The sequence below is a fragment of the Thalassophryne amazonica genome, chromosome 19, assembly GCF_902500255.1.
Source record: "Thalassophryne amazonica chromosome 19, fThaAma1.1, whole genome shotgun sequence".
Classification (NCBI taxonomy): Eukaryota; Metazoa; Chordata; class Actinopteri; order Batrachoidiformes; family Batrachoididae; genus Thalassophryne; species Thalassophryne amazonica.
In genome coordinates this window covers 1,164,776-1,187,924 of record NC_047121.1, presented here as the reverse complement: position 1 = coordinate 1,187,924, position 23,149 = coordinate 1,164,776, and the positions used below count along the sequence as shown (strand labels likewise).

The following is a 23,149-nucleotide window of genomic DNA, read 5'->3' as shown; positions in this document are numbered from 1 at the left end:
GTTTTATCACACAGCACAATACCACAGATGTCGCAAGATTTGAGGGAGCGTACAGTTGGCATGCTGACAGCAGGAATGTCAACCAGAGCTGTTGCTTGTGTATTGAATGTTCATTTCTCTACCATAAGCCGTCTCCAAAGGCGTTTCAGAGAATTTGGCAGTACATCCAACCAGCCTCACAACCGCAGACCACGTGTAACCACACCAGCCCAGGACCTCCACATCCAGCATGTTCACCTCCAAGATCGTCTGAGACCAGCCACTCGGACAGCTGCTGAAACAATCAGTTTGCATAACCAAAGAATTTCTGCACAAACTGTCAGAAACCGTCTCAGGGAAGCTCATCTGCATGCTCGTCATCCTCATCGGGGTCTCGACCTGACTCCAGTTCGTCGTCGTAACCAACTTGAGTGGGCAAATGCTCACATTCGCTGGCATTTGGCACGTTGGAGAGGTGTTCTCTTCACGGATGAATCCCGGTTCACACTGTCCAGGGCAGATGGCAGACAGCGTGTGTGGCGTCGTGTGGGTGAGCGGTTTTCTGATGTCAATGTTGTGGATCGAGTGGCCCATGGTGGCGGTGGGGTTATGGTATGGGCAGGCGTCTGTTATGGACGAAGAACACAGGTGCATTTTATTGATGACATTTTGAATGCACAGAGATACCGTGACGAGATCCTGAGGCCCATTGTTGTGCCATACATCCAAGAACATCACCTCATGTTGCAGCAGGATAATGCACGGCCCCATGTTGCAAGGATCTGTACACAATTCTTGGAAGCTGAAAATGTCCCAGTTCTTGCATGGCCGGCATACTCACCGGACATGTCACCCATTGAGCATGTTTGGGATGCTCTGGACCGGTGTATACGACAGCGTGTACCAGTTCCTGCCAATATCCAGCAACTTCACACAGCCATTGAAGAGGAGTGGACCAACATTCCACAGGCCACAACTGACAACCTGATCAACTCTATGCGAAGGAGATGTGTTGCACTGCATGAGGCAAATGGTGGTCACACCAGATACTGACTGGTATCCCCCCCAATAAAACAAAACTGCACCTTTCAGAGTGGCCTTTTATTGTGGGCAGTCTAAGGCACACCTGTGCACTAATCAGCATCTTGATATGGCACACCTGTGAGGTGGGATGGATTATCTCAGCAAAGGAGAAGTGCTCACTATCACAGATTTAGACTGGTTTGTGAACAATATTTGAGGGAAATGGTGATATTGTGTATGTGGAAAAAGTTTTAGATCTTTGAGTTCATCTCATACAAAATGGGAGCAAAACCAAAAGTGTTGCGTTTATATTTTTGTTGAGTGTATAATGTTCAGAAACAGTTGTCCTTTGATTTAAAACAGCGATTCGCTCTGAAGTTATTAATTCCAACTAAAATCTGTGCAGCTCTTTGGAGCACGTAGTCCACAAAACAGAGAATATTATTACCTCCGGCAAGGAAGTTATGTTTTCGGTCACATCCATCCGTTTGTTTGTTTGTTGGTTTGTTAGCAGGATTACTCAAAAAATCCTCAACAGATTTCAATGAAATTTTTACCAGGGGTGTATCTTGGCCTAACTTAGAAGTCATTACATTTTGGTAATGATCCGGAACACGATCCGGATCCAGTAATTTTTTGAAGGATTCTTTAACATTGCAGGATAGGACCAATTTCAACATTTTTGCATCTAACTTCATGAAGACGGGTCACAAAGGCTGAACAAAAATTAAGTTACGACACAACAATAATTTAGCATTTGTTTCTCCTCAATGAATAAACTTGTTATTAGAAAATAAAAAACAACTTGTGTAGTTCATGCAGTTTTTCTTTATAAATACATTTGCTGAAGATCTAAAGGTTTAACCCTGTGGGGCCGACACCATCATATACGACAGCTGAGACCAAGCTTTACTAAATTATAAATAACTTTTTAATGATATGAGACAGAAACCTACTTTTTTTTTGCTGAAAAGTTAACTCCGCGGACTTTCAAGCCACCGTCCTCCATCTTTGTACTCCTCATAGAAGCTGTGTGTGAGCAATGTGAGTGTACAATCGGAATTGGTTCACCGTCACATGGTTTTCCAAAATCCAATCGTAGGGCAGATTCACCTCACGTGACACACCAAAGATTGTTTTTAGGAGTGATGTGTTACTAGTTGGCCCGTTTGAATCGCCCCCTGGCTGCTCCAATGCGCTCTGCGCCATTACGCACAGCGAAAGTGAGCAGACTGAGCAGACGGAGACCCTTTTATACAATCTCACATGCTCAGTGTGTGAGTATCAGGATTGCTCGACTAGTTTTCCTGTGAATGTTACTGGATAAGTCTGTGGCAAGCTCTCTCGCTCCGGCGTAAAGCACTGTTTACCATATCAATGGAGCGAGGGGGAGGGGCCACTCCTCAAACTGAATGAGCCTCGAAGTGTGAATGTTGCTTTCAGAGCAGGAGAGAACAAACACACAGTCAATTTCATAGTAGAAGTTTGTGATGTGACCTTTGTGTAACAACAGACAGAAATTGCTTTGAGATGAAGACAAACAAAACGCATAGACCATTTTGTATATTGTACAAAATGTACATTTGTGTTTATTGTTTGAACCTTTTGGTTGTACAGTCTTTCACACAACAGCCCAAATTACCTTTATAAAGTGTCAAAACAGTTGTTTATTATAGTTTGCTGTGTGTTTTGAATTTTCCGTTTCTTATTTCTGATTGTAAACCTTTATTACACTTATAAAACACGACTATAGCATATATATTCTGAAAGCACAGGTTGTCCTGAAAAAAGAGACATAAAACTTGATTGGGGGATGCAGGGAGAGCTGTTAACAGCAATAATAAAACATTTATCCCAGGCGAGTGAACTGTCCAAAAAATGCCCTCGGACCCCAGAGGGTTAACAACTGAATCTGAAACATGACGGTAGATGCATGAAACAATGTGGAATAAGTCTCTTTGCCAAAGGGTGTTCCATGTGACGTCAGTACATATGGCCTTGGTGGAGGTTTGCACTCTCCAAGTGCTTCTAGTTATTATTATTGTTATTATTTCCTTCACCTAATGGACAACTTCAATTTACGCACCAGCTGGTGGTCACGCCAGAGAACCATCACATAAACCTCCGGTGCGGAATGGAGGACGATTCTCATTTCTTGTCCGCAACAAGCCAAGAGTCGCAGTTAGTGACTTTAATCCACACAATGGTGCCTCACGACTGACATCTTTAAATGGCTTTGGGAGGAGTTAATGAAAGAACTGCGGCCCTGCCACTTCTGAAAATCACCAAAGCAGAGAACCAGCGAACAGCGAGTCGAATCGCTGCTGCGTTGCTTGAAGCTTCAAGCAGACCTGCTGCAGTCTGCAATCAACGTAGAGAAATGATCATTTCCCGATAAACACCCTCAAAAACAACGGTCGCTCTGGTGTCCCGAACTAACAGACCGATAAGGAAAAAGGCTTTTGATGTCATCATTTTTGTTGTGGTAGAAATCATTTTTGTGGTGCATTCAATGTGCATCAGAAAAAAAGAAAAAAAAAAAATTCGATGCAAGCAGGCAGCAAGAGATCCATCGCGGTTTTGACTGTCATTTGAATAGATGCACACTGAATGAATCGATGCACTCAGATCAAATCAAATCAATTTTATTTATATAGCGCCAAATCACAACAAACAGTTGCCCCAAGGCGCTTTATATTGTAAGGCAAAAGCCATACAATAATTACAGAAAAACCCCAACGGTCAAAACGACCCCCTATGAGCAAGCACTTGGCGAAAGTGGGAAGGAAAAACTCTGTTTTAACAGGAAGAAACCTCCAGCAGAACCAGGCTCAGGGAGGGGCAGTCTTCTGCTGGGACTGGTTGGGGCTGAGGGAGAGAACCAGGAAAAAGACATGCTGTGGAGGGGAGCAGAGATCAATCACTAATGATTAAATGCAGAGTGGTGCATACAGAGCAAAAAGAGAAAGAAACACTCAGTGCATCATGGGAACCCCCCAGCAGTCTACGTCTATAGCAGCATAACTAAGGGATGGTTCAGGGTCACCTGATCCAGCCCTAACTATAAGCTTTAGCAAAAAGGAAAGTTTTAAGCCTAATCTTAAAAGTAGAGAGGGTGTCTGTCTCCCTGATCTGAATTGGGAGCTGGTTCCACAGGAGAGGAGCCTGAAAAGCTGAAGGCTCTGCCTCCCATTCTACTCTTACAAACCCTAGGAACTACAAGTAAGCCTGCAGTCTGAGAGCGAAGCGCTCTATTGGGGTGATATGGTACTATGAGGTCCCTAAGATAAGATGGGACCTGATTATTCAAAACCTTATAAGTAAGAAGAAGAATTTTAAATTCTATTCTAGAATTAACAGGAAGCCAATGAAGAGAGGCCAACACGGGTGAGTGATGCTCTCTCCTGCTAGTCCCCGTTAGTACTCTAGCTGCAGCATTTTGAATTAACTGAAGGCTTTTCAGGGAACTTTTAGGACAACCTGATAATAATGAATTACAATAGTCCAGCCTAGAGGAAATAAATGCATGAATTAGTTTTTCAGCATCACTCTGAGACAAGACCTTTCTGATTTTAGAGATATTGCGCAAATGTAAAAAAGCAGTCCTACATATTTGCTTAATATGTGCATTGAAGGACATATCCTGATCAAAAATGACTCCAAGATTTCTCACAGTATTACTGGAGGTCAGGGTAATGCCATGCAGTGTAAAGATCTGGTTAGACACCATGTTTCTAAGATTTGTGGGGCCAAGTACAATAACTTCAGTTTTATCTGAGTTTAAAACCAGGAAATTAGAGGTCATCCATGTCTTTATGTCTGTAAGACAATCCTGCAGTTTAACTAATTGGTGTGTCCTCTGGCTTCATGGATAGATCTTTGGATAGTTGGATAGTTTTATCACACAGCACAATGCCACAGATGTCGCAAGATTTGAGGGAGCGTGTAATTGGCATGCTGACAGCAGGAATGTCAACCAGAGCTGTTGCTCGTGTATTGAATGTTCATTTCTCTACCATAAGCCGTCTCCAAAGGCGTTTCAGGGAATTTGGCAGTACATCCAACCAGCCTCACAACCACAGACCACGTGTAACCACACCAGCCCAGGACCTCCACATCCAGCATGTTCACCCCCAAGATCGTCTGAGACCAGCCACTCGGACAGCTGCCTAAACAATCGGTTTGCATAACCAAAGAATTTCTGCACAAACTGTCAGAAACCGTCTCAGGGAAGCTCATCAGCATGCTCGTCGTCCTCATCGGGGTCTCGACCTGACTCCAGTTCGTCGACTTGAGTGGGCAAATGCTCACATTCGCTGGCGTTTGGCACGTTGGAGAGGTGTTCTCTTCACGGATGAATTCCGGTTCACACTGTTCAGGGCAGATGGCAGACAGCGTGTGTGGCGTCATGTGGGTGAGCGGTTTTCTGATGTCAATGTTGTGGATCGAGTGGCCCATGGTGGCGGTGGGGTTATGGTATGGGCAGGCGTCTGTTATGGACGAAGAACACAGGTGCATTTTATTGATGGCATTTTGAATGCACAGAGATACCGTGACGAGATCCTGAGGCCCATTGTTGTGCAATACATCCAAGAACATCACCTCATGTTGCAAGAGGATAATGCACGGCCCCATGTTGCAAGGATCTGTACACAATTCTTGGAAGCTGAAAATGTCCCAGTTCTTGCATGGCCGGCATACTCACCGGACATGTCACCCATTGAGCATGTTTGGGATGCTCTGGACCGGCGTATATGACAGCGTGTACCAGTTCCTGCCAATATCCAGCAACGTCGCACAGCCATTGAAGAGGAGTGGACCAACACAACATTCCACAGGCCACAATTGACAACCTGATCAACTCTATGTGAAGGAGATGTGTTGCACTGCATGAGGCAAATGGTGGTCACACCAGATACTGACTGGTATCCCCCCCCAATAAAACAAAACTGCACCTTTCAGAGTGGCCTTTTATTGTGGGCAGTCTAAGGCACACCTGTGCACTAATCATGGTGTCTAATCAGCATCTTGATATGGCACACCTGTGAGGTGGGATGGATTATCTCAGCAAAGGAGAAGTGCTCACTATCACAGATTTAGACTGGTTTGTGAACAATATTTGAGGGAAATGGTGATATTGTGTATGTGGAAAAAGTTTTAGATCTTTGAGTTCATCTCATACAAAATGGGAGCAAAACCAAAAGTGTTGCATTTATATTTTTGTTGAGTGTATGAAGCCCACCTCATTTTCTGGACACCACTCAGACAGCCAGCAATTCAAGGAGAACATGTCACTCCCGGTCCGACTGGGGAGGGGCCCAGAGAAAACTACATCGTGCACGTATGTATCTAGATACCGATTTGTATCGATTAATCTCCATATGCCTACCTCCAGCATGTCCTGGGTCTTCTGTGGGATCTACTGCCAGTTGGACGGAACCTGGAAGACCTCCCTAGGGAGACAACCCGGGAGCATCCTCGCCAAATGCCTGAACCACCTCAGACTGCTACTTTCAATGTGAAAAAGTAGCGACTCTACTCAGAGTCCCTCAGGGATAGTCAAGCTTCTCACCCTGTCCAGGAGTGGAAGCCCAAATACCCAACGGAGGCATCTCATTTCCACCGCTTGCATCGGTGGAAATGACCTTGTAGTCACAAGTTCACATTTAAAATACTTGGAATATTCACTTCTTTAAGTACTACACTCACTTGCGTGTTCGCTTCTGCACCCACTGTAGCAGCCTCTTGATCGCCTTGCCATGCTCTCGTGTGGCCGAGGACGACGACGGTCTCTCATCAGACGGCGCGCTTGGGAAGGATGCATCCGAGTCAGAGCTCGTGGGGAGGGATGACAAGCTGGAGCAGGAGGGGAATTGACTCCTGATGTTACCAGTCAGCTCCTTGATCTGGAACGAGGACAGACTTCAATGAGCACGCAAACAACTACAATGGCACTCGGTAGAGTTAAATCCTCAGTCAGAGCCACATAATCCCATTATTATCATTCAATAGTCCACATCTAAATCAATCCTTGTCATTAGATTAGTGGTTTGTATGTCACGTGATATGGATCATTCTTACCATTTGTCATTGTGTTCCATTTACCGTGCAGTTTTGGTTCTGTATGTTTTGTGCATTACACACCGCAAAAACCACACGCTCACACTAGCAGCGACGGTACTTACCTTAAAAACAAACAGCAGCCCTACACAGTGCCAAGACTTGTTGGGCAATGGACAGGAAGGCTCCATGTGCAGTCGGGAGGGAACGACAGTCGGACAGCCATGTAGGCCCGCCACAAGACCACATGGAATGTGGGCTGATCCAGTCCGGACTGAGTCGTGCTCACCTGCACAACTGCAGCCCACACGTTGATGGACAACAGTACAGAGACACAGACTGCTGTCAGACTGCACCAGAAATATAAATAAAGTGCCCAGACTGGCGGACGCATGCGCCCGAGTGCTGTCACTCAGTAATGCACCCACTCAAACACTGATTTGCTCATCCACTTGCACCTGAGCAGGACATAGCAGTGGCAGGATGGACATGCATCTGCCTCACATGACGGACTGCCAGCACTGTGCCCACGGACATAAAATGGCAACAGCAATGTCGTCAGCAAACGGAGAGCACAGGACAGCTGTGCTCCATGCTTACCGGCTGAATTGCCAGCTGGGGCCAGAGGGACTGCTGGATCTTAGTGAGGGATCTTACTGAGAATGACCTTTTTGAGCCACTGCAGTCTGCTTTTAGAAAACATCACTCCACAAAAACAGCACTTATTAAAGTAGTTAATGATCTTCTGCAAGCAATGGACTCGGATACTACTACAGTATTGGTGTTGCTGGATCTCAGTGCTGCGTTTGACACAGTTGTTCATCATATTCTACTTGATAGAACTCAGATAAAACTGAAGTTATTGTACTTGGCCCCACAAATCTTAGAAGCATGGTGTCTAACCAGATCGTTACTCTGGATGGCATTTCCCTGATCTCTAGTAATACTGTGAGAAATGTTGGAGTCATTTTTGATCAGGATATGTCATTCAAAGCGCATATTAAACAAATATGTAGGACTGCCTTTTTGCATTTACGCAATATCTCTAAAATCAGAAAGGTCTTGTCTCAGAGTGATGCTGAAAAACTAATTCATGCATTTATTTCCTCTAGGCTGGACTATTGTAATTCATTATTATCAGGTTGTCCTAAAAGTTCCCTAAAAAGCCTTCAGTTGGTTCAGAATGCTGCAGCTAGAGTACTGACGGGGACTAGCAGGAGAGAGCATATCTCACCCGTGTTGGCCTCTCTTCATTGGCTTCCTGTTAATTCTAGAATAGAATTTAAAATTCTTCTTCTTACTTATAAGGTTTTGAATAATCAGGTCCCATCTTATCTTAGGGACCTCGTAGTACCATATTACCCCATTAGAGCGCTTCGTTCTCAGACTGCGGGCTTACTTGTAGTTCCTAGGGTTTGTAGGAGTAGAATGGGAGGCAGAGCCTTCAGCTTTCAGGCTCCTCTCCTGTGGAACCAGCTCCCAATTCAGATCAGGGAGACAGATACCCTCTCTACTTTTAAGATTAGGCTTAAAACTTTCCTTTTCGCTAAGGCTTATAGTTAGGGCTGGATCGGGTGACCCTGGACCATCCCTTGGTTATGCTGCTTTAGACGTAGATTGTGGGGGGGTTCCCATGATGCACTGTTTCTTTCTCTTTTTGCTCCGTATGCATCACTCTGCATTTAATCATTAGTGATCGATCTCTGCCCCCCTTCACGGCATGTCTTTTTCCTGGTTTTTTCCCTCAGCCCCAATCAGTCTCAGCAGAAGACTGCCCCTCCCTGAGCCTGTTTCTGCTGGAGGTTTCTTCCTGTTAAAAGGGAGTTTTTCCTTCCCACTGTTGCCAAGTGCTTGCTCATAGGGGGTCGTTTTGACCGTTGGGGTTTTTCATAATTATTGTATGGCCTTGCCTTACAATATGGAGCGCCTTGGGGCAACTGTTTGTTGTGATTTGGCGCTATATAAGAAAAAAGTTGATTGATTGATTGATAGGCTAGAAAACTGTTTTGGGATTACTGGAACTGCTCTTGCGTGGTTGACGTCTTATCTGTCTGGTCATTCCCACTGTGTTTTGTGCAACGACACTACCTTTGATTTTAGGGGCATGAAGTTCGGGGTTCCGCAGGGATCCGTTCTGGGTCCCCTGCTTTTTTCCCTTGTATATGACACCCCTTGGGAACATTTTGCGGCGTTTTGGGGTTGCTTTTCATTGCTATGCTGATGACACTCAGTTGTATATGCCGATAACTGCTGGAAATCCTGTCCACATAAAATCTTTACAGGACTGTCTCACAGCAGTGAGAAGTTGGATGTCTAGCAACTTTCTACTTTTGAACTCTGATAAGACTGAAATGATGGTTCTTGGTCCAGCAAGACATCGGCATCAATTTGATCAGCTAGCGCTTAGCCTAGGTTCATGTGTTATACATCATACTGACAAAGTGAGGAACCTTGGGGTAATTTTTGATCCTACGTTGTCCTTTGATCTCCACATTAGGGACAATACGAGGACTGCTTTCTTTCATCTAAGAAATATAGCAACGATCCATCCCATCCTGTCTATGTCAGGGTCGTGGGGTTGGTTTTGGGGCTTGGTCTGTCTCCTTTCTGCTTGGGTTTACTCTGTCTTGTTATCTCTTGTCTTTTTCTCTCGGTTCTTGGTGGTGGGTGTCTCTGCCTGTCTGGCCACGCCCTGGTTCTGGGTGTCACCCTACACACCTGTTCTGTGTTTCGATTAATCACTTGGGTGCTTTATTAGCCGCTCGGTTTGAATCTGTCCTTTGCCAGTTTGATGTGCCTTGTGCCTTCTTACCAGCTCTGTTTCCTTGCCTTGCTTATTGTGCCTCTTCGGTTTATGACTACCTGCTTGCCCTTCGACCACATTTTTTTGCCTGATGTTCCGGATCCTGTTGTTTTGTTTGGACTGCCTATCCATGTACCGACCTAAGCCTGTTTATTCAGTAAACGTTTTTCCTCCACAGAGCTGTGTACCTGCGTCGTGCATTTGTGTCCGGCCTGTCCTGCCTTTCCAGCCTGATAGATCGAACCAGCCAACGATGGACGCAGCAGACGCAGATGCGTTCCAGTGGGCAGTACACCACCACAGCCAACAATTAGCCCAACAGTAGGATCAACTCACTGCTTTGAATTCTGGTCTCAATGCATTAGCGAAGAGACAAGATACATTCATGGACTCAGTGAGTGCTCAGATGGAGCAGCTGCTAATTGCTGTAAAACATCAGGCAACAACCCAAACGACTCCCACAGCGACAAGTGTCTCACCGGCTCCCGTTTCTGTACCTGAGGTCTGCAATCAACTGTCACGACCGGAATGTTTTTCTGGTGAGTCAGGGGATGTTAAACCCTTTATCACACAATGCGAATTACACTTTGAGTTGATGGCGCCAATGTTTCCGACCGATTAATCGACGATAGCATTCGTCATCACTCACCTCACCGGTTCGGCGGCAGCGTGGGCTACGGCTAAATGTAGCCGAGACTCGCCATCCTGCTCATCCTTGGCAGCCTTTATCAAATCCCTGCAGCAGGTTTTTCAGCGCTTCTCTCCTGGACGCGAGGCAGCATGTGAACTGTTGAGGCTGAAGCAAGGCCATCGCCGTGCGGCTGACTATGCGATAGACTTCCGCAAAGAGTGAGTGGAACCCCGCCGCTCTCCCAGACGTGTTTTTCCAGGGGTTAAATGATAACATCAGGAGTCAGCTCATCGCGACAGATTTGCCGGAGGACTTGGACGACCTAATTGCCTTGGCCATCCGCACCGATCATCGGCTGTCGGAGCACCCTCGCCGAGACCGAGGCCGTCCACTTCCGGTCTCTTGAGTGCCCTCCCTTCCACTTCTGCAGAAGAACCCATGCAGGTGGGGAGGGCCCGACTCACCAGCGAAGAGAAGGAGCGCCGCTGCATGGAAGGACTGTGCTATTACTGTGGTCAACCCGGTCATTTACTTGTTCATTGCCCAGTCAGGGGTGCCCCGGTGCGGCCAAAAACTGTAATGCGGGTGAGTCAGAGCTCAATTCTCCTCTCATCTCAGAACACGTTAAATGCTGAATTTAAGTCTGATTCGTCCTCCTTAATCTGCCCTGTATTTATCGATTCTGGTGCTTCTCTTGCCAGGTCCCTCTGTCTTAAGTGGTACAGGCTCTCACAGCCTTTGGTGGTCCATGCTGTGGATGGCAGCTCGCTGAGCCAAATAACTTTCTGGACACAGTCAGTTCATATGACCATACCAAATAACCATTCCGAAAGCATTAGTTTCCACATCTTCGATAAAATGACTCACCCGGTTATCCTGGGGCATCCCTGGCTGCAGCGCCACAAACCCCGCCTGGACTGGTCGCTCAGGAGGATAGAGTCCTGGGGTCCAGCTTATACTAATGTCTGTTTATCCAAACCTGTTAAAACCTCTGAAGTACATAACTCTGATTTGGAGGGAGTTCCTACATGTTACCATGATCTTGCTGAGGTGTTTAGCATGTCAAAAGCTAAATCACTACCACATCATCGTACGTATGATTGTGTGATAGATCTTCTCCCAATGGCAATACCCCCCCGGGGAAAGTTATTTTCACTCTCCGCTCCCGAACGCGAGGCCATGAACACGTATATCCAAGAATCACTAGCTGCAGGCCTAATACGTCCGTCATCTTCGCCCGCTGAGGCTGGATTCTTCTTTGTAGAAAAGAAGGACAAAACACTCCATCTGTGTATTGACTATCGAGGCCTTAATGACGTCACTGTCAAGAACCGATACCCCTTACAGCTGATCTCAACAGCCTTCAAGCTCCTGGAGGGAGCCAAAATCTTCACAAAGTTGGACTTGTGAAATGCGTATCATTTAGTTCGCATTCGTGCTGGGGACGAATGGAAAACTGCCTTCAACACTCCCACAGGTCACTATGAGTATCTTGTCATGCCCTTTGGTCTCACTAATGCTCCCGCGGTATTTCAGAGTCTGGTGAATGACGTATTACGGTAATTCCTCAATAGGTGCGTCTTTGTTTATCTTGATATATTAATTTATTCCCCGGATCTAGAAACGCATGTCCAACAGGTAAGGTCCGTCCTATCAACATTGTTACAGAATAACCTCTACGTCAAGGCAGAGAAATGTGAATTCCATTGTTCCACTGTGTCATTCCTCGGTTTTGTGATTTCAGAAGGGCTCATACAGATCGACCCAGCGAAGGTTGCCGCAGTTCGCGATTGGTCGGTCCCAACAGATAGTAAGGCTGTTCAACGTTTTTTGGGCTTTGCTAACTTTTATCGTAAGTTCATTCGAAATTTCAGTGCTATCGCAGTTCCGCTACATAACGTCACCTCCTCGCTTCGTCTGTTTGTATGGACTCCGGAGTGCGACGAGGCGTTCTGGACCCTTAAGAATCGTTTCACAATGGCCCCCGTGTTACTCCTCCCTGACCCCGCCCGGCAGTTCGTGGTTGAGGTCGATGCGTCAGATGCCAGCATCGGAGCAGTACTTTCTCAAACAGGGCCCCGAGATAATAGGTTACATCCATGCGCCTTCTTGTCAAAGAAGCTCACTGCCGCTGAGCGCAATTACGGCATCAGCGATCGTGAACTGCTGGCGGTAAAAGTGGCCTTGGAGGAGTGGAGGCACTGGTTGGAGGGGGCACAGTTGCCTTTTTTAGTCTGGACAGATCATAAGAACCTAGCATATCTCCGCTCCGCTAAACATCTAAATGCGTGCCAGGCTAGGTGGGCCATCTTTTTCAGCCATTTCAATTTTGTTTTATCGTACCGTCCTGGATATAAAAACGGCAAACCTGACGCGCTCTCCCGGTTGGATGATTCCGTCACCTCAACTTCTACTCCCGAGCCGATTCTGCCTAGCAAATGTTTTGTGTCTGCACTGACTTGGAGCATCGAAGCTAAGGTTAAGTCTGCCCTTGGTAATACTCCTGTCCCCCCGGGGTGTCCTACTGGCAAGTTGTTTGTTCCGGCCACGCTACGGGGGGAGGTCATTCAGTGGGGGCTTGATAGCCATTTTTCGTGTCACCCTAGTGCTATGAGAACAAGGTATTTGCTTTCACAGCAGTTCTGGTGGCCAAAGATGTTAGCTGACATCAAGGAGTATGTAAATGCCTGTTCTGTTTATGCCATGCACAAGACCTCAACACACCCACCTGCAGGCGCTCTGTTGCCTTTGTCAATTCCAGTTAAGTCTTGGACTCATATTTCTGTGGACTTTGTAACTGGGTTACCACCCTCTAAGGGCCATACTGTAATCATGACAGTTGTTGATCGGTTGTCTAAAATGGTTCACTTCGTGCCACTGCCCAAACTTCCATCTGCCAAGGACACGGCAGAGGCCTTGTTACAGTATGTGTTCAAGTTGCATGGGTTGCCTCATGATATAGTCTCAGACCGGGGCCCTCAGTTTGTATCTCATTTCTGGAGGGAATTCTGTCGGCTCCTCGGGGTCACGTGGAGTCTCACTTCTGGTTACCACCCCCAGGCCAATGGTCAGGCAGAATGCCTTAATCAGGAAATGGAGAAGGGCCTGCGGATCTTGTCGTCTCAATTTCCCGCCTCCTGGTCCACCCAGCTGCCCTGGATTGAACTCGCTCACAACTGTTTGCCGTCGGCCTCCTCCAGCTTCTCTCCATTTCATGTTGTCTATGGTCATCAACCTTCTCTTTTTTCTTCCATGGCTTTCCGTTCTCCTGTTCCTTCTGCACTCAGTCTGGTGATGCGGTGCCAGTGAACCTGGAACCGGGCAGGAGGGCCCTGTTGCGGTCCTCCGTACGCTATAAAGCAGCGGCGGACCGCAAACAATCCATTGCGCCTTCTTACTCTCCTGGTCAACGGGTTTGGTTGTCCACGTGTCATCTGCCCATAAGGGGTGTTCCTTGTAAGTTGGCTCCCAGGTTTGTTGATCCCTTTCCGATTGCTAAGGTCATCAATCCTGTCTCTGATCGTCTGTCTCTTCCCCGGTCTATGAGGGTCCATCCCACGTTTCATGTCAGCCAGCTCAAACCGGTCCAATCCAGTCCGCTGTGTCCGCCGACCGTTCCCCCACCCGGTTCGTGGGTGGGGGTCCCGTCTTCTCTGTGCGTCGCCTTCTGGGGTCCCGGCGGCGGGGTCGTGGTCTGCAGTATTTGGTAGACTTGGAGGGTTATGGCCCCGAGGAGCGGTCTTGAGTTCCCTCCCACTTTATTTTGGATCCCGGTCTTGTTCGCGCCTTTCATGCTTCTCACCCTTCTGCTCCGGTGCCGTCGAGGGTCAGCCCTTGAGGGGTGGGTACTGTCAGTGTCGTGGGGTTGGTTTTGGGGCTTGGTCTGTCTTCTTTCTGCTTGGGTTTACTCTGTCCTGTTATCGCTTGTCTTTTTCTCTCGGTTCTTGGTGGTGGGTGTCTCCACCTGTTTGGCCACGCCCCGGTTCTGGGTGTCACCCTACACACCTGTTCTGTGTTTCGATTAATCACTTGGGTGCTTTATTAGCCGCTCGGTTTGAATCTGTCTTTTGCCAGTTCGATGTGCCTTGTGCCTTCTTACCAGCTCTGTTCTTGTTTCCTTGCCTTGCTTATTGTGCCTCTTCGGTTTATGACTACCTGCTTGCCCTTCGACCACGTTTTTTTGCCTGATGTTCTGGATCCTGTTGTTTGGTTTGGACTGCCTATCCGTGTACCGACCTAAGCCTGCTTATTCAGTAAACGTTTTTCCTCCACAGAGCTGTGTACCTGCGTCGTGCATTTGTGTCCGGCCTGTCCTGCCTTTCCAGCCTGATAGTCTATGGCTGATGCTGAGACTCTGATTCATGCTTTTGTTTCTTCTAGATTGGACTATTGTAATGCTTTGTTTTCTGGTTTACCGCAGTCCAGAATCAGGGGTCTTCAACTGGTTCAAAATGTTGCAGCCAGCCCTCTGACACGAAGCAGAAGGTTTGACCATATTACGCCAGTTCTGGCATCCCTTCACTGGCTTCCAGTCTCTTTGAAATCGGATTTTAAAGTATTATGAGGGTGAAATGGGGGAATGTGACCTCTGCTCCTTTCCTTGTCACTAATGGTGTTCGACAGGGCGGAATTTTATCTCCTTTTCTTTTTAATGTGTATATGAATGATTTGACCAGCAGTACAGGGGCAGATGACTTGGTCATCTGTCCCTGTACTGCTGGTTTGCAACAGTTACTAAGAATATGTTCACAGTATGAAGAAGAGTGTGACATAAAATATAATGCTAGTAAGAGTAGGATCATGATCATAAGGAGCAGAGAAGATAAACGATCATCCTTCCCTGCCTTCTATTTGGCTGGCACTGCACTCAATGAGTGCAGTGAGATTAAATATCTGGGCCACATTATTGCTAATGACCTGACAGATGATAGAGATATCTGTAGGCAACGGCAGAAATTGTATGCGCAAGCGAACATGCTGTGCCGTAAATTCAGTATGTGCTCTGTGTCGGTCAAGATCTCACTCATCAAAGCGTACTGTACACCAATGTACACTGCACACCTGTGGTGCCACTATAAACAAGGCAGCATTAGGAAACTCATGGTGGCTTACAATGACAGCATGAGGCTGATGCTGGGAATTCCAAGAAGGTCTAGTGCAAGTCAAATGTTTGTCAGTGCTGGGGTACCTACTTGTGCAGCTGTGCTGCGTAATCTGATGTATAGATTTATGTGCAGGGTATCTGAGTTACAAAACAACATAATTGCTGTTTTGGCTAGCCCTGGACGTAGCTCTGTGAGACTGTTCTCTAGTTTGTGGAATCACTGTCGAACGTGCCTGTATGTGGGACAGTGAGCTATGCAATATCTGTATGTTTTTTGGGGTTTTTTTTTTGCTGTGTTGTGATGTTTTTATCTGTGTTATGGATCCCCCTGGGTCTGGAATAAATAAATTCTTCTTCTTCTTCTTCTATTACTATTGGCCTATAAAACTGTTCACAGACTGGCACCCCCCTATCTGGCCGGCCTGCTTGAGTCCTATGTGCCGGCAAGGGCTCTGCGTTCACAGGGTGCAGGACTATTGTGTGTCCCGAGGGTGAAGAAAAGGTCAGCGGTTACAGAGCTTTCTATCACCGTGCCCCAGCTCTGGGGAATGATCTGCCTGCGCAGATACGACAGTCGGACTCTGTGGAGCCTTTTAAAGCCAGGCTGAAGACCAGTGTTGCCACAGTTACTTTGAAAAAGTAATCCAATTACTGATTACTGATTACTCCTTGAAAAAGTAACTTAGTTACTTTACTGATTACTCAATTGTAAAAGTAACTAAGTTAGATTACTAGTTACTTTTTTAGTTACTTTCCCCAGCTGCCGACAACAACCCACGTCAACATGACAATGATACCTGTTTGCCAAAACTCACTTTATAGTCACCCTTTCTTGACTTCAATGAAAATAAATACTTGTTTTATAAAAAGTAAAATAAAGACCTCTTTCTTGACCTCATATTTAACTATTGACAGCACTGTAACAGTAAAACTTGCAATTTCAAACCTACATTGTTTATAAATGTAACTATTAAATTCTAACATTTTTCTAACATTTAAATTCTCTCTAAACATTTTACTTGTCGAAATTATTATTATTTTAAGCAATATTAGTAGTTGTAGTAAAAAACGGCTTCAAAACTGGACCTTTAATCTAGGGCTGTTGTGGGGGGGGGGGGGCACATCCCTCCCCCACGCCCCCATCCCATCTGGATTCGCCCCTGCTTTGGCGTTTGAGCACAAAGAATGGATAACATTTATTTATGCAGAAAACAGGACCAGATTTACAGGTAAGAAAGTTTTATTGCGTTTTCACATCATGTGGTCCTCAGAAAGAGAGTTTAGGTGCATTTGAGTGGAAAATAGTGTTAGTTGTTGACGCGTCGCGGAGGATCAGCTGTTTTTAACGAGACGATACGGAGCGGCTCAACTCAGCTCTAAATAAAGGAGGAAAAAAGTATAAAAATGTCTTCGTAAAGCTCAGTGCAGGTGTGCTGTTCACCGTGCTTTAAGAGGTGAGGACGAGTCGAGCAGCTGCAAAAAACCGCGAATGAAAAGCTCACAGCTCTGCTTAAAGTGGGACGTTCAGTCGAACCCCGACCTCCTGCCCACAGACCAAGTTTAATGCTGCTATCGACCCACAATGTAAAAATAATAGTAACGCACAGTGACATGGAGAAGTAACTTTAATCTGATTACTGACTTGGAAAGATTAACGCGTTAGATTACTCGTTACTAAAAGAAGTGGTCAGATTAGAGTAACGCGTTACTTAGTAACACGTTACCGGCATCACTGCTGAAGACACATTTGTTCTCCCTGTTTTATCATTAGTATTTTATATGATTGTGTGTCTTTTTTATTCTTTTTATTTATTTTATTTATTTTACCTTTTCATGGTTATTTTTATTTATTGTGTTTTAATTTTATTTCATTTTATTCTGCTTTTAAATGATGTTTGTGAAGCGCCTTGAGGCAATTATTCGTGATTTGGCACTATATAAATTAATAAATTATTATTATTATTATTATTATTATTATTATACCACTGCGTGAAGACGGGGTGGAGCCTATGACTTCTTTCCAGTGAATCCTGTTGTTCCTCAGGGATGTGTTCGGGCTGCTCCACTGTTCAGGGTTTGCATGGACTGGGTGTCTGCTCGGGTTGTGGAGAACAGCTTCAGGTGTATGTGAAAAGCAGTAAAATCCAGGTCAAAAAACAAACAAGGCGATCACATGACATCCCTAGCAGCGATCATAACTGGAGGAGATGAGTTATCTCCCCCTTGCTTTGCAAACAGATCATGTCTCCAAGTACTTTGTGCTTTTGTTTGCACTCTGACACACATAAGTGTGCCATGAAGCAGGAGTCATAATCCAGATGAGTGAAGCTCACAACTGACACAGTGAAGCTTCTGTCACTTCTGACTGTGTGAGGCTCATCAGCAGCTGAAAGCTCAATACCTTGCTGCCCCCAAGTAGCGGACATCTAGAATGGTGGGTTACTAGGACAGGATCAAAGCTCAGCAATGGGAGTGCAGATAAATGACATGATGTTCACTGCAATGATGCAATACTCCTCGATACTGTAACATGTCACACGGTGCACAGGAAATTGTGCAGTGGGGCAACAAAAAAAAAAACAAAACACACGGTCCAAGTATGACTTCGTGCAAACCCACAAAAAACTGACAACACAAACTGTCCAGGTCAGAAATTTGTGTGTGCTGCCTGTCAGTGGTGATCTGAGACTCGGGGTCAAAAGAGTCATTCCATGACATCAAAATGTTCCCTGAGTCACTGGAATCCAGGGAAATGTTCCCTGGATTCCCTGAAATCCACAGGTGCTCCTCAAACAAACGTATGGAGAAATACCACAGACAAGGTCTGTACCAGGTACAGCTGAGAAACGTGTTTGAACTGGTCCAGGTTCTGGCCTTCAAGGCACCTTTGATTTGATATGCACAGCCGTGAAATCCTTTTTAGTTACTGTTGAATATCATTAACTGGATGTACATCTTCTTAAATTTTAGTTTTTGTTCTATGTAACACTTGCTTTGTATGTTTCCCATGTCAATAAAACTCCACTGAAATGAAAAGAGACAGAGACAGAGAGAGAGAGAGACAGAGACAGAGAGAGAGAGAGACAGAGACAGGGAGACAGCTTTGAGCTTTATTCACAACAATAAACTCAGGGTCCACTGACCCCTGAGCTAAAACACAGTTTTTCCGAGTCTTCCAAATGGCCAACTTGGCAAGTCCACAAAGCAGGATAATTACAACATGCAACCTGGATTGTGCGCAATATTTTGGACAAAAAATAAACAAGTCCATAGAGAACAACAACCCAAACCCACGAAACCACCTCCCCAACAACCCAAACAGCCCTGACACCCGGTGACATAAACAGAGAGCACCAGGGGAGAAGATAGTTGAAAACCCGGCAAAGGAAGGCCAGACAGCCTGGCTCTAAGGCGACACAAGAGTGGCTCAATGGCTAAAGAGTACAGCTGACCTGAGACGGGGCAGCCCTGTCTTATACCCCGTGTCACGGGGACTGGGCAGCTCAACCCTCCTCCAACCTTAACCAAACAAGAAGCCACATCATACAATACCCCAACAAATGAAATAAACCCCTCACCAAAGCCAAACACCCTCAAAGTGGAAAACAAAACCTGTGATGAACCCGATCAAATGCCTTCTCCTGATCGACACAAACCCACAAACCAAATCCCCAGTATTGCACAAATCAAACAAATCCCTGATCAAAAAAAAGTTGTCCATAATAGTTCTATCGGGCACACAATAAGACTGGTCCTTGTGAACAATAAAATCCAGGACATTTTTCAACCTGTTCGCCAGTACCTTAGAAAAAAGTTTATAATCTGCACAGAGAAGTGCAACCGGTCTCCAGTTCTGCAACAGGGTAAGATCTCCTTTCTTAGGCAGGAGAGACAGAACAACACGGTGACAAGACATGGGCAAGCAGCCCGCTGCAATGCTCTCCCGCAACATCTCCAGAAGATCAGCACCGAGAAAGCCCCAGAAGTGTTTATAAAAATCCACTGGAAGTCCGTCGATCCCCGGAGCTTTCCCAGATGCCGTCTGCCACACCGCCATAGTCAGTTCATCTAGCGTGATGAGGGAGTCCAAGGCCTCTTGCTCCGAGGCCACTAGCTGGGGGAGATCTCTCAGAAGGTCAGCTGCACAGGCTCCCGTCACAGTCTACAGCACCGTAGAGAGCCGAGTAGAAGTCCTTAGCATGTCTCCCCATCTCTGCCGAATCACTTGTCACCTGTCCGTCAGGAAGGCGAAGACAGGTCATCACCTTTTGATGAGAGGTCTTCTTCTCCAGACTGAAGAAGAAGGAACTGGGTGCATCCATGTCCCTGATGTTCCCAAAGCGAGCCCTCACCATCGCTCCTTTCACCCTCTCATGTAACAGGGCACCCAGCTCTGCCCTCTTCCCCTGCAGCAGGCTGTACTGGTCGGGAGCCCCAGCTGCATGTAGGTTGGCCTGAATGGTCATAATGTCCTTCTCCAGCGCTGCAATAGCTACCTTGACCCTAGCTGTAGAATAGGAAGTGTACTGTTGACACAAAACCTGAACCTGAGTTTTGCCGGCATCCCACCACTGACTCACTGTCCTAAATGTCTCCTTCCTTCCCCTCCAGAAACCCCCAAAAGATCCAAATAAATTACAAAACGCCCTGTTGTGCAAAAATTTGGTGTTGAATTTCCAGTAAGTGTTGAACCTCTGAGTGTGTGAATGGAATATTTCTGTGGTGATGAGATGATGATCTGAAAAACCAACTGGCTGAATGAAACTCCTGCGTAATCTGTTCCTGAATGAGTGTGACATATAAATCCGGACAAGCCTGGCTGCAGACACCACCCCATCTGAAACCCAAACCCATGTGTATTGTCTGTCCTGTGGGTGTGTGACCCTCCATGTGTCCAATAAATCCACCTCACGTAAAAAACCAGCCAGTGAAACCGACTGCAAATGTGGCTCCTCACCAACCCGATCCAGTGACATATCCACAGTGCAGTTGAAGTCACCCCCCAACACCAAACAGTCACCAGGATCCTGCTGAACTAAAATGTCCCTCACCCGTTTGAATAACCCCACCCACTCCAAGCCCTCATTGTGTGCATAAATATTTGTAAACACCACGGTCAACCCCTCGACCTGAGCCCTGACCAACAGAACCCGACCCTGTGCAATCTCAATGGTGGATAAAACAGTGACATCAAGTCGAGGCGAAAACAAAACCGCCACTCCAGCACTGATGCTGGAGCCATGACTGATAAAAAAGGTCCCCTCCACTACCGAGCCCAGTCCACTTCATTATCTGTGTCAGAGTGAGTCTCCTGCAGGAACAACACATGCAACCCTTTTGCTCAAAGAGCTCAGAGACCAAAGCCCTCCTCCGGCCGGCCCTGCCACTGTTCATGTTCAAAGAGCCCACCTTCAGATACTGCATGTAAATTCTGTCCAGACGGGCCACACTCACACTGCCCCTCCCAGCGTAGACACATGAATACTGCCGGGCCACAGGATGGCGCTGCCTCCACGTGTCATCCAGATCATTCTCCCTCATTACACTGTCTAACACTCTAGGGTGGGACTCGACTGTGTTTCTGTCTAGAGGGTGTGTCGTACAATTCCAGTCCCCGCCCACCACTATCAGAATTACTGTTATAAGTTCTCAGCTGTCGGTTCAGCGTCTGTAGAAGCTGAGGCCTATGGGTGGGTGAGTTATGGGCATATATGTTAATAAAAACAAAGTGTATATCTCTAATTCTACCCTGAACCACCTGCAGTCTCCCTCCACCTCCAGGTGCGTGGCTCCGCCTAAACCCACCTGGTCTGAAACTATGACTGTCACTCCTGCACTCACATTAGAGCTGTGGCTCATGAACAGTGGGCCTGGCCACGCCCCCCTCCAATCAACCTCATTATATGCAGTACTGTGTGTCTCCTGTAGGAGGAGCACATCAATATGTTTAAGTTTCATCAGCTCCACTACAGCTGTCCGTCTTTCCTGATCTCTGCCTCCATTAATGTTGAGTGGAGCTATTCTAAGGCTCTCCACGGAAAAGGAAAAAAAGAGAGAAGAGACAGAATACAGAGATTAAACACCAACGTGCACCAACCATTATAGCGCTTCAAAACTCCCCTTCCCCTCTCTCTTTTTTTACCCGACTCACTAATTTAGACAACCTGTATCTCTTCTTCTGACTTAACTGATCAATGCCCACCTGTTTTTCAATTTTCTTAACTGACTTCACAAAAGCATCAAGATTGGGGAAGAAATCCTGCACATTCACAATCTTTTTACCATAAGTCGTGTCCAAAAAGTCATTAATATCTGTAAGTGAATAAAAAGGAGGTTCATCAAGCCCCGCCTCCTGGGAGACATCTGACAGCTGAGACAAATTGTCATCCATGTCCTCCTTCTCATCTTCACCCTGTGTAACTCCACTGCCCCCCTCTGCTTCCCTGCACCCTAGGCTCCTCCCCCTCAGCACCAGGCCCCGCCCTCAGTGTGCTGTTTACAGTTATTCCCTGTGTTTGTTCTGTCACGTGTGGCTCACACTAACACTTCCATGTTAGCCTCATTAACCTGAACCTCACTGGGCGTCTCCGCCTCAGTCTGAGGCTCAGGAACTCCGGAGAACCCGGGCCACTGCTCCCGTTCTACTTCCTGTATTTCCTTGGGTTCTCCGCCCGCTGCCTCCCCACTGCCCGCCTCCCGCCCGGGATCTCACGCTTCTCTGTGGGTCCCCACACTCAAAGCACCTCATACTCCCTGAGCTCACATACAAAGTATAATGTCTGTTATCATATTTAACAGACAGCTCAAGTTCTCCGCTGGAGTTGTTCAGGTACATGAAGCACTGCCTCCTCAGTGACTGAACATGTTGGAGTCTGACATCTTTACAACCCACACCACCTGTTCTCAGGCCGCTCGCCAACTTTCTAAACCTCACCAACCCTTTTTCAATACTTTCATTTGAAATAAATGGAGGAACTCCGACACTGTCACTCTGACAGACGGGACAAACAAAGGTAACACCAACACAAATTCATTTTTCAGAACCAACCCGCTCTCCACGAGGTCGTGCACAACCTCGCGCAAAAACACGACCACAGCTTTATTCATCTGTGAGCCGTATGTAATGTTAGCGTGGCCCACCTTCTCCCCCACAGCCAACAACACCGTGGGGTCAGCCACGATCCTGACTCCATGTTTTAACGACAGGCTCTGAACACCCTCGTCAAAGGGAGACACCACGGCCCAGCCAACTCCAAACGCTCACTCACTCCACAACCACGAGCCTCAATAAAAGAAACCAGCCCTTAACATCTCCCAAAGAGTGACAGCATGAAGGTGGAAAACTTGTGCCAATCACTCACTCAACTCCATTCAACACACACACGACCTGCAACACGCTCACACACACCCAGCATGCAGTGCGACAGGACAACAGCGAGAGAGAGAGACAGAGAGAGAGATCTGCCTGAGCTAAACTGTGGTCTCTGTGGGTTCTCGCTTTCTTGACATGGTTCCATGGACTGTGTAAAAACAAATGCACATGGAAAGA

The 23,149-nt window shown here is 46.6% G+C and overlaps 1 protein-coding gene across 1 annotated transcript in view; it reads right to left on the bottom strand.

Moving 5' to 3' along the window:
• The window catches only part of clmn (calmin), an 85,339-nt gene that overhangs the window by 47,702 nt on the left and 14,488 nt on the right, over window positions 1-23,149 (bottom strand). Inside the window, exon 5 of the mRNA XM_034159823.1 lies at window positions 6,712-6,908. Coding sequence (XP_034015714.1) covers window positions 6,712-6,908 — 197 coding nt within the window. The remainder of the gene's footprint in view (window positions 1-6,711; window positions 6,909-23,149) is intronic.